This window comes from Cavia porcellus, unplaced genomic scaffold (assembly GCF_034190915.1).
Source record: "Cavia porcellus strain 051 isolate PalLab524CR breed Dunkin Hartley unplaced genomic scaffold, mCavPor4.1 scaffold_29, whole genome shotgun sequence".
Lineage (NCBI taxonomy): Eukaryota > Metazoa > Chordata > Mammalia > Rodentia > Caviidae > Cavia > Cavia porcellus.
Genome location: NW_026947512.1, coordinates 27,269,666 through 27,282,833, shown reverse-complemented (window position 1 = coordinate 27,282,833; position 13,168 = coordinate 27,269,666). Strand labels below are relative to the sequence as shown.

General features: G+C 31.5%; 1 protein-coding gene across 7 annotated transcripts in view; it reads right to left on the bottom strand.

The window, feature by feature from the left end:
• The window catches only part of Kcnt2 (potassium sodium-activated channel subfamily T member 2), a 335,807-nt gene that overhangs the window by 225,802 nt on the left and 96,837 nt on the right, over window positions 1-13,168 (bottom strand). For 6 of the 7 annotated variants that reach the window (XM_063239808.1, XM_063239807.1, XM_063239809.1 and 3 more), the window contains 2 exons: window positions 9,671-9,719; window positions 6,741-6,800 (listed from right to left, as the gene is read on the bottom strand). In XM_063239808.1, coding sequence (XP_063095878.1) covers window positions 6,741-6,800; window positions 9,671-9,719 — 109 coding nt within the window. Of the gene's footprint in view, window positions 1-6,740; window positions 6,801-9,009; window positions 9,720-13,168 lie in introns of all 7 variants that reach the window. The other variant, XM_063239812.1, reaches the window with a different exon arrangement.

Below are 13,168 nucleotides of genomic sequence, written 5' to 3'. Positions count from 1 at the left end.
TGATTTCGCTTGTACTTACAATACTTTGTTCATTCCAGATTCACCCAGGGTTATCCCACAATGCATTTTATGCAATCCTGGGATAAGACAGGCTTTAATCCTTTTTATGCTGTGGAAAAAGTGTCCACATTTCTCCCTTTGGTGAAAGTGTCTTACTCCCATGCCGCATTAGAATCTCAACAAGTGCTTATAAAATTGTGTGAATTTATACCTTTATACATGTGGTGCTCAGTTCAGTATATAAATGAATAAATTAAATTTCCAAATATTATAGACATCTGCTAGGCATTTTAATATGATTGTTCTATATTTTGAAGTTACGTATATTTTGAAGTTATATTCTTTTGTAATGGTCCACATGGAAATAATTTCATTGCTTAAAACCTTCCTGAATGTATTTATGAATAAATCTTTAAATTTATAACCAGAGTTCAATAGAAAAATTTTAGAGAGAAAGAGTTCAATAATTTTTAATCTACATTATATATCTGTCTTAGGCATTTTCATCTTTGCTTTATCTCTAATCATAATAAGCATATGATTTCTAATAATGTATATCTATCTCAGAATAATAGTTCATCTCTCAGATTTGGACTCAGATGGTCTGCCTAAACCATTGTTTCATAGTGACGACTCAGAAGTATCTTCCATGTAATGTATTCAAAAGCAAAAATTGTAAAAAATAAAAATAAAAATAAAAATAAATAAAAATGTTCTTTGTTCCATAACTGGGCTCCCAGTTATACACACAAGAAAATATCCTTTATACAACTTTTTCATCTTCACTGCTACCTATGTACAAATTTCCGAAGAAGTCTACTGTTATCCAAATCAGTCTTGTAGTTGGGCAGTTTTTATTCTGGTTTAACTCTCACACATTGATCTAGTCAAGTCTCCTAATTATGTAGTATCTACCCCTTCACTGTTACCCCATTCTGATTCATCCTTTGTATTAAGAGGACCATAATTTTAAAATTGCATCTCATAGGCCAATCCCGTGCGTTCTCATCAAACTCAGTTACTACTCACTTTGAAGCACTTAAATCATTCACGCTTTGACAACAAAAACAAACCTACAAAGCACTCTCAATGGGTTCTTGTTGACTTTGCCACCCTTACTTTAAAGGGCATTCCTCCCACACACTGGCTTTAAAAATACGTCTTAATATACATCTTTGTGGGTTAGGGGTGTAGTTCATTGGCAAAATGCCTGCCTGACAAATATGAAGCCCTGAGTTCGATTCCCTGTACCAAGAAAAAAAAAGGCTTTACATACAACACTGCAACACTGCTCAATATATGCCTTTGTTTACAACTCTTCAAGAAGGTTGGAAAATATTCTCTTTTCAACTTCACTTTGCATATTCAACTCTTATACGCCTTTTAGCTCCCTACTTAATTTCTTCTGAGTTTTCCAAGATTGTCTCATGTCCTCATCATACTGGCTGTAGGTAACATCTGACCAAGACATTAGGCTTTTTGATTCTCTATCAGTTTCTTTCAAACTTTACTTATATACCTCACATATTACAGAATTAGATATTAAACACCACAAGGAGATAACCAGAAATGGTATAATTCACAATGATACACCTAGTGCTAGCACAGTGTTCAAAAAGCTGAAGCTCCTAAATAAAATCTATCACTATACGGTATCAGTCATGGTATTGCTGAATCAGAGAATATGTGTTACTGTGTGGTTGGTGTTAAGTGAATGAACTTCCTACTGAGAGCTATTTAGATTTATTTATTTATTTTGCTATTGGGGATTGAACTTATGACCTCATGCTCCCCAGACAGATGTTTGTGCAGCTGAGTTTAATCCCCAACCCTAACAGCTTTCTGTTGTCCAAAAATGCAGAAAGTAACCACCTGCTTCTTGCTAAAAATAAATGCATATATTTTCAGCTACATTCACTGAGTTTAATTCTAACAACTCAAGTTGTCTTCTGAACTAAGTGAAACACTCATACATTAGCTCTCTTAAAAATAGTAAATGAAAAAAGTATATATAGAATAGACCTATAAATTTTATTGACCCTGATGAAATCTCAGTAGACCTATATCATGAAAATCTATAAGATAAAAGAAATTACAATAAAAAAGAGCATGCATCCATAGAATTCTACCATGTAGAGAAGTATGAAATAAAATATAAAAGGCACAACCAGTGCCTTTCAAAATTATACTAAGTATTTCACTTAATCGTTTTGGTGACAGAAATAAAAAGCATTAGTCTCCTTCCAAAATGTAACTATTTGAAAAAAAAAAAAACTATTTCAAAACAGTACCTTTATCAGTTCTAAGTGTATGATACTCATTCTTTTTATTGTCAGAACTCAACAAAATATAAATGAACCTTAATCCAATCATTTCACTTTATGCTTGGATGTATTATGTCTTAACAAAAGCTAATATAATATGTGGCTTTCCTAAAATGTATTAGATTTTTATTTTTACCATCAAGCGAAAAAGAAATTGGGAAATATTACCCAGGTAGCTCTACAGATGACTTTAAAAATTATGAGTTATAAGGGTTGGGGATTTAGCTCAGCAGCATAAGCATCTGCCTTGCAAGCAGTCAGTCGTGAGTTCGATCCCTGGTACCGATAAAAAGGAAAAAGACCAAAAAAATTATGAGTTATATTATGGCAACTTATTTGTTTGTAAACCTAAACTACAGGAAATATTTATAATCTCTGTTCTGTTAAATGTCTAAAAATATCTATGTTGAACATATTCAGTGAAAAATGTTGATAATTTATCTTCTTTAAGAGAATATAAAATACAGTAATCCCAAGACATCAAATGTAAGTTCAAGAATATTTATTTTCCATTTCAGAGCATGGTAAGCAGAATCAATAGTACAAAGGAGTATCTAAGATTCCTGGACCAACTCTTTTGTTGTTGTCCAGAAATAAGTTACAGTGCTGTTTAATTTTCAAAATCGCTTCTTTTCCTAAAGTGATTATGGCAACAATCACTGGAGAATTAACAAAAGCCTTGTAGGTACAATGAATTTTTATTTGCAGAGGTTTTAAAATTATGAAGGGGCTTGTTTTTGTTTCTCTTAAATTTAGTGAATACATGTGCATAAATAGAGCTCTATTTTGAAAGCAGTTGGTAAACAATGAGAGGGGTATTTACGGTGACAGAAGAATAGGAAATTTAGTGCTGGGCAATTACTGTGATAATTCTGCCAACTAGCTATAAACATGAATGAAAAGATGATTGAAGCATAGACTTACAATTCCATATCATAGAAAATGAAATTAGTTGGTGCCACAGATTTGGATTTATTATCTTCAAACCTTACATGGATTTTTAAGGTTTTCAAAGTTCATTCTTGATATCCTGAGAGTTTAAATAGTTTCAAAACTGTCATGCTGATTTTAGAATGTCTAATTTCAAGAATTATAAATCCATGCATATTTTACCAATGTACCTCAAAATGTTAAATATAAACATTACATGTATACATGCAAAATTTAAGAAAATATATCAATGTCATTAATACTGATACTTAAAACTTTCAGTAAAAGAAGAGTAAATCTTAAATTTTGCTCTTCAAATTTCCCATATTATAGTCCCTGATATTTACAGATACTAATGTATCCACTCCAAAACATTATCCACCACTCCACAGAAGAAGTCAAAATATGTCAGGGATTTATTATGCTTATGAAAGAAAACAATTAACAACAATTTGTCTTTCTTCTGTCACAAAACTTTTTCATCATTTGTTTCCTTTGTAATTCAATGAACTTCATAACATCTACCCCTCCTCCATCAAGCCATTAATATTCTTGAGGGTTGGAATGGAAATATTTTATATCATTCAGTCCTACATGCTAAGGCTTCTAATATTCTTCTTTCATTTCATAAATGATAGGAAGTAATTAATTATAAATTCCATCATCATATAATTGCACTAGAAAATTATCTTGAATTTCTGTATGTTTTATAAATGACTTTTTAAATTAACACTAAGAGTTCTATTAACAAAACATCAAAATTACTTTCATATTGCTTTTAAAACTTGGAGCAAAGCATTCACAAATGAAGATTAATGTTTTGGCCATGTTAGGTTTCTGCAAATACTATACTACCAGTGAAAGAGACATAATTCATCGACTCAAAAACCCACATTTGGTTTTTTAAAAATGTTAGTTTGTATTCATTTTATTCAACATTCATCACACATTGCATACTAACAGACTTCAAGAAAAAACCTGAGATTTTAATGTAAGTTTATTATGTTGTCTTGTTTTGCTTATTTTGTTAGGCAGCCAAAATCCAGGTTTGCAACAAGGACATATTCTAACAGAGACATGCTAATAAATCATTCAAAGACTCTTTCAGAAGTCTGTAAACCCTTTAAAGAACCAGCACTTTTAAAATAATTTTAATATGTATGATTTCCATTTGATATGTGTGATCCCTAGCATCTTTATCTTTCAATTCCTTACACTAATTTTAAAATATTCCCTTAACTCTCATAAACCATCTATCCTCTCAAAAAAGAATACTTTCCAAAGCTCATTCTTAAATTTTAGGTTCCTATTTCAGCTTATTCTTACTTTTCATAAACTGCATCTTCAGTTACGTTTTCTTCTTCACTGTATCTTCCTTATCAGCGCAAATGGTTTCCATCACTAGAAAACCATCCTACTTCATTCTACTACTTCTAATAAGCCCCTACCCCAGTGAATCAACATTCTCCACTTAACAATGATTTGTCTCAGTTGTTTCCTATTGAAACTTGCCTCACGTAGGAGAAAAGCAAATCACCTCCTAATCTCCTAACTCAATGGCTTTTTCTTCATGCTTCTTACATTCCTACAGTTAACCTAATTTCATCACACTTTTCGTCCTTTGATATTTCTAACACATTTCTTTTCATGAATATTTAACCAATGTTTTGTAAGAGTCTCAGTCTATTCCTTTCGCAATTTCCTATTTACCAGACTTAACTTCAGTTGAAATTTGTATTACTGTCTGTGCAAGATAGAAATGACAATTAAAAAGAAAAATATTAAAGCAAACAAAAAAAATGACTTGGTCAAAACTTTTTGCTCTAAATTTAGGTTTGAAGAATACTCTGAAGAATGCATGCTCAAACACTACGTTTCAAAAGGTGGAAAAGAAATTGATATATTAGATAAGTTAGAAAACTTTGAACACACTTGGTGATACAGATGAAGGAACTGAGAATAAAAAGTAATCGTTTCTCACGCCTTTGTCAAGTTCTGTGTCTTCCCTGATTGCTGGTTGCCTGCTACAAAGCATTTGCAATCAACAGGAGCCTTAGTTTCTACATCAGTGATTAACCTATGCATGAGACTCTCATGACTTCCTTCATTATCTCTTTTAAAATGACTGCCACATCTTAATAAATAGCTCCCTGAAAGTTCCTGAACCACATTCTCAATTGTTTACATGTCAAGTGTATCTAATTATTCACCAGGAACTCAAATTCATCATCTCCAAAACCAATCCCATTGTCTTGTCTATCTCCTCTAATTTTTTCTTTATATTATTCTCTTCAGTTTACAGCAACATTTTCAATCATTCACACTCGGAATACCTTTTAAAATGGCATTTTAATTTTCTTTTCCTGATCTATCTCAGTAAATTGATGGTTTCTTTACCTATTACCTTCATAATCTTTCATCAAATCTGGCAACTGAGGCAAAAACTCTCTATTGGTTTTTCTTCTGTAAAGTAACATACCATAAGTGAGTACATGGTCATCACTGTGATGTCTCTTTGCATGTGATGTGTAGAAGTTCTAAACTAATAATCTGAAAACTGGCTTTGTATTGTAAAACTCTTATATTCATATTTTATGTTAACCTTTCCATTGTATGTTGCTACACAAGACCCCCATGTACTGGGCAATCTGTAGTATTTACTGTTTCTCCAATTCATATGCATCTGTACATTCCTTTCTTTATCCCTTTGCTAATTCTATCAATCCCAATTGTCATGTCATTTCATTTTGCCTGATTAAAATCATTATAATCCAAGGTTTCTGCTTGTCAGTCAAGTATTTCCTTTGCATTAAAGGATGACCTCTTCCTGAGAACTCACAGCACTGAATTTACTTTCTACGAGACCTCACAGCACTGAGAAAGTGCGATAAACTATATGTTCGTATTTATATTGTCAATTTTACGTAAACAGAACGTACATAAGCAGAATGTACCACTCTTATTCAGACTTATAATTATCCATATGGCTTTTCCTTTCCTTGATTATAAATTTACTGATAAAAGAGCCATGCAAAGAAAAGACCTCAATCAAAAGAAGTTCTCATCCAAAGATCACTAAGTATTAATAAAATTGTCTTAGCCAACCAAACTCTGCCAGTAATCAAGATACTTTATTACAATAATTCCTAATAGAAATAATTTTGCTCTCTCAATATTTTTTGTGAAGGTTGAGGAAAGAGATTAAGAACAATAAAAAGCCAGACTACTTCACTTGCTTGCCTCACTATTAGTATGTGTGGAATGGGTTAGAAAACTCACAGGAACTAGTGAAATATTTTTAAGACACCAAGGGAAACTTACTATATTACCATAGCTTTTAATCACATATTGGAGAGGCTCAGAATAATTAAAGTGGTTTGAAAAGAGTTTGCTGTATCTCCAAACATGCATTAGGAAGAAAAAAAACACTTAGTAAATGCTATCAGTGTGTTCCATAGTGGAAAATTGTTAATTAAAGTAACTTACCTTATAACTGAGATAACCAAGGAGTAGGGTTTCAAACAGACTTATCAATGCCACTGAGACCTAAAACACAAATTGTTACTTACTGAGAAAGTGCAATAAACTATATGTTCATATTTATATTGTCAATTTTACATAAACATATGTATTTATATGTGTTAATATATAAGTGTTTGAGATGTACACATATGACACAGACAGCATTAACACTTAAGCACTTATAAAGAAGTGACAGGTTGTAGGACACTGTGTATTACCCTTTGTGATACAGATTAATTTTTTATAATTTTTAGAACCTTTAACAAGTCAATTTATTGTTACCCCCAATTTAAAGGTAGGTATAAATCAAGCAGCTGGAGTTTAAATGATATATTACTTGATTATTTTTTGTGTATGTTCATAGCACACACAGTCACACACAACTGCTCTTGCACAAATAAGTGCCATTTCCCAGCAATACCAACACCTAAAAGATCACTTTTCCTTTAGAAAATACAAGAAAAATGTTTCAAATTGAATATGTGCAATCACATCATCCATCTCAAAAAAAGTAAAGTAACATTCTCAAACCAAACAGCCCAAAGCATTATTCAAAGATACTTTTACATTTAATTTGAGAGAACAATATCACCAAATGTGTTTGCTATTTTTTTTATTGACTGGACTTGCTTTTTTCTGTTTTGTATGTTCAATTTCTACTATGGAACTACCACAAAAATATCATGGCAACTAAAAACAATTTTTAAATGTAGAATTTATTCCCAGTTAAAACACATTAATTACTGCTGCGTAGCTACATACAACCAAACAGGCACGCATAAATAGAAAATGGCACAGATTAATGCTTTTCAGAGAGTACATGTGTGTAGTACCTCATGAATGCATGCACTGTAAGGAACTGGTACACGTACATGTGCATATAAACACACATCTTATTTCTTACTACGTCTTGTCATCTTCCCTTCCCTTCACCTCTTAGTCACCTTGCCATTTGCCAAAAGATCTAGCTCCCAATTTTATAGTACCTAACTCTTGTTGTTCTTCTTATGTAAGAGAACACAAAATCTTGAAGTTTGTAAGTCTAATATATTCCTCAAAATACTTAGAGAATCTGATATTCACAAACAATAGGATATTACCCTACCATAAGAAGGCTGAACCAGTCATCTATATGAAAATTGATTTAAATAAATTTATTTTAGAGATTTTTTTTAAGATTTAGGGCAATGACAGTGAACTTTTTAGAGACAACTGACCAAACTGCAACCCAAAACCCACTTATTTCCCCTCACAATGGCAACAATATAATTAAACCTAAATACTGAGGCTTTAGTGTAGAAAACAACTCATACATTAACATCTTTTCCTTTAAGAGAAAAACAACGTGTGTGCCATATGTTCACTACCACTGGTTTATGGCAATCTCAGTGAGAAAAGGCAGATACCCCAGAGTTTTCTATTTTGCCTACTATAGGAATAAAGACTTTGAATTTAAGTGACTATTAAAAGTAAAAATGGAAGCGTGCACATAAGTACAGGAAAATTATTTTCAGAATTGTATTCAGTAGTTAAGTGTTAGTATGATAACACATAAATATCTTTGCTTTTCTCTACATATTCTATAAATTATATTCATCCATGCTGTTTGTTAGAGGTAGATCTAGGACCTATTTGTCATGTTATTCAAAATACCACTTGGAAAAGAGTATTACCTTAAAATATAATTGTTAAAGAAAAGCAATATGAATAAATCAAAGTATATGCCAAGATAGTACATGAGAAACAATAAAACATTTATTAATGAACATTGAGAGAGATTAAAAAACATTTTATGAATTCTCTTTTTTTTTTTTTTTTTTTTTTTTTTGTCTTTTTCCTTTTTATCGGTACCAGGGATCGAACTCAGGATTGCCTGCTTGCAAGGCAGGTGCTTGTGCCGCTGAGCTAAATCCTCAGCCCCCCATTTTATGAATTCTTAAATATTTGAAAAAGATTGTATTTTAATACAGCATTGCAACAAAAGTAAGTAATAATAAACATGAAAGACAACTTGACTTTCACAAAATATGAAATACCCAGAAATAATAAAAACTTGGGTTCATAGTTATGATCACAGTGCTACTTAAAATAATGCATTCTAACATGTAAAATATCATACTGTGCAATATCATAATATTAAAAGACAGACCAAATATTGTTGTGAAGATCATTCATATTCCTCCAAAGATTATATTCTTTAATTTGCATTTTAAAAAAATAAAATAAAAATTACCTATAGTTGGTAAACAGATGTAGATGAGAAGGCACCTTATTACAATTTTGCACGGAATGAAATCTAATAGAAAAAAATAACAAGGAAGAAGTACAGAGAATGCTAAGGAATTCCTAACCATATAACTCAGCCGTGCTCTTCTCTGTCATATATTCCTACTCTTTTCATAAAAATGTATTTCGTGATAGAACACATTTTTTATTTTATTTACACAATTACCTACGTAGGAAAAAAGCTGTTACAACCAATGATATACACAGTTGCTCATTTAACAACAATTCTTTGAGATTTTATTATGTTCTAATGGGCATATAAGGTAAAACATAAACATGGTTGTGAAATTTGAATAATTTTAAAGGAATAATACATTGGACTATGTAAGGAAACTAGGGAAAATACGGATCCTTAAAACACTAGTTTACTTTATTCCATATTATCAAACTCTATCTGCAATACGAGCCCAATGATCAGAAAATTCTCAAAAAATAAAATTCAAGGACTGGGAAAATGTGAAAAAACAAGCAAAAAGTTAGCATAAGATACACATAAAGACTGAGTAGTAAAGCAATCTCATATTTTGAGTATCAACACTTATCAGTATTATTACAGTGAAACATGAATAATCCCAGAAACATAGGGATTAAACAAAGTCATACATAACCTGTAAGCCCCATAAAGGTAGACTTCTGTTCACCCAAAAGATGTGAGACCTACAAAAGGGATGATAAACAAGTTAGCTTTATAAAAATTTGAACAATCCATTCACTTTTAAAATTCAAATTTGAATGATAGCATGAAAATGATAAATATAAGTTAGATAGGAAAACTTTATTTTTCAGCTTTCTTTTTTATTAACATTCATTTCTAACTTAAAAACTTTAATTTAATTTTTGTCACTGTTCATCATATATAAAAATAAAATCAATCATTGTTTAAAAATGATATATGGTAGTGCATAAAACATCAGTCTTCACTAGCCAATTCTCCATTGAAAAGTTTCCTAATAAATAACAGTAGATTCTAATGTTTTGAAAGTTATTAAACCTGCAAAGATTTTGGTACTACAAAATCAAAAATGTAAAAAGAGAAAACTGTAACAGTTTTAATGTCCCACCAATTATAACTATATTTGATTCAAACAGCAGTCTTTAGCAGGCAATATAGCTTATTCAGGAAAAAAGTGAAAATCATTGCCCTTTCCTTACAGGCACCAGTAAATAAATCTCCCCCAACCAAGCCACTCACTATTTATAATGATGAAATATAGAGTCCCGCAAAGTATATTTTCACATGCTTAAGTAACTTTTTCCTAATATGTGAGTAACAAAAAACAAAACACCTTTCAAATTTTTTGTTTGAAAAAGAATGATTAAACTTTTAAAAACTATTCATAGACAGATTATAGTATGTTAGACTACAGTATTCTGGAGATTAGCATATCACATCTGTCTGGTTAAATAACATCTTTAATTGCTTCAAACTCAACCTGTACTCTTCCAAAAAATGACCTGCCTTCCCTTTTTCACATCCCAGTGACACAAAATCCATTGTGTCTCGTTATCCAAAAACTTGAGCAACGCCTTATACCATCCTCATACATCTGTAATTACTTAATACAAATTCTTTCCAACTATTTCCAATAAATATTTACTTCTTACCAGCAAAACCACCTTCCTCTAAGCTCCTTTATTTCCAATTTCTCATTTTTAGCAACACCTAAAAATGAGACCCTGCACCTCTTTTATCTTCTAGTTTTTTTTTTCTGAATTACAATGACATTTTCCCCCAAATGCATTTTAGATCACACCACCCCAGTGTAAGTCCATTTTACATTTTTTCCCTAGGGCAAAAAACAAACTCCCTTACCTGGCAGTCTTATGCTTATTTACATATAACATGATCCTTTCTATGACTCATCTTTTACCTACTCTTCCCTTATTCTACAACTCTCAGATGAATCCTCTGTTACTCAGCCCAAACGTCTGCATTTTCCAGTTCATGGCTGAATGACTTTTTAATTCATCTGTTAGGTCATGCCATCCGTTGCAATTCTTTTGCTGCTCATCTCAGTTGAAATTATATTCATGGGAAAACATTTCTTTAATGACTGTCTTCTAAAACTCTACAAATTTTATAACACCAAATAATATGTCAGTGGTACTCATTATTATCAGCACAATGTCTTACTGAGTACACGCATTCAGTAGTTTAGACAGTGATCAATATAAATGATGAATGGTGACAGTCAAGACAACAACAATAAGGCTGATAAGTTCACTGTCTTCCCAAAATATTTCTTTTATGTCTCAGAAATCACACAAAAATAAAGTATGCCAGATGAAGAAAAATGTGTGTTCAGCTTTTGTAGATGACAAACGTATGCTATAAAAAAAACTTTTCAGTAATTAAGTAGGCAGCCATCTGAGGAAAATTAGAAAATACATTGCTGTGACTTCAAAAGAGAAATTAATAATTGACATCTACTTACTAATATCTAATTATGTCTAACTGAGGACGAATTTGTTTGTCTTGAAGTGTGGCGGTGAACCTATGGACACATGGTTTTTGTTTTCCTTTTAAGACAAAAGATGTTAATTCATGAATTGTTTCTTTCAAACCAAAACCTCAGTATTCAGGTTTAATTGTAGTGTTGTTACTTTGCAATAAATAAGTGGGTTTTGGATTGTAGTTTGGGCATGCATCTCTAAAAGGACTAGAATACTATTTTTATATTTTATAGAGATATCATAGGTAATTTAAATTTGAAATAGCCTTCAAAATAAGCTATTGTGCCTTTTTGAACAACACTATCATGAAAATTAGTTTTGTAATATACACAATTTTCTACAACTGTCTTAATCATAACAAATAACAAGATCCTGAGTGTTAGGTATAGTACTAAAGCTACATTTCAAGACAAGCAAAAAATATTTAGAAGGTGCCCAAAACATGACACTGAAATACCATAGAATCGAGAAAATACATAAGGAAGAACTTTTAGTAACTTAATCCTTTCCAAAACCTGGAAATGCTTAATCTCTTGTTAGACAAGCAATTACTGAGTGAGGAGAGCAATAAATATGGAGTATTGAAGGAAACCTTTATCAAAAGAAAGCCTCATTATGAGACAGCATGACTGTGCTCAAGGTGGCTTTCACTCATTGTCAACCCTCATTCTCCCCCTCAGAGGCACGAAAAATAATCTGCAACTAGACTACATTACTCAGTGGGAGTAATGGCCGAGCATGATGAAATCAATCTCTATGTACTATTTGAATACGAAATTCAGGTAAAAGTCAGAATTGTCATTTATTTGCTAAGTAGTTTTAAAGTACAAACATATTCTTCATTTTTTCTACACTCTGAAAACAGGATACCAAAGACCAAGGTTTTAGGATAACACATAGTCACAAGATGTGATTTGCATACATTTTATATTTGCATGTGATATGAAAAGTTGGTGGTATATGTGTGTGTGTGTGTGTGTGTGTGTGTGTGTGTAATTTGACAATAACCTAGAACACCAGAATAAAGTTCATTGGTAAAGAAAAAATCCTTCTAAATTTTAAGACTAATTACAGAAGCCTTGATGTTACTTGATCAATGCTCAATACATATGAAGTGATGATACCTTATGATACTCATTCCCACAGTTCCCCAAATATTTTTAAATATTGTCAAAATTCAATTTCTTTTCTTAATATGTCTTATCTTAAAGTAAGGATCTTTTTGACTGTATCTTTAGGATGCTCCAAGCAAATAATCATCTCAATAATTTTAAATGTATAAACAAATGTATGAATTTTGACACAGAGTAACAAACTGCAAGCGTCAGCAGCTCATAAGTCTTACCCTAATGTCTCATATTTTGGTGTAACTCATAAATGGTTGCTTCAGGTGTTTGCTTTGCTAAAATCTTTAAGTCCTTTCTACACACTGGGTATGCATCAGAGTTTGCCATTTAAATATTGTCAGACATTAAGAGTAAATTAATTTCATATTCTTCAGCTTATTCAAACTGCAACATTTTCCAATCAGTTTTTATTCCTGGGAGGAACTTAAAAATACAGCAAAGCTGCACAAAATTATCTGCAGCTTTATCATGTCAGAAGCTCTAATTAGATAAATCTCTTTGCTGAATTAGACTCATTATTTTAAA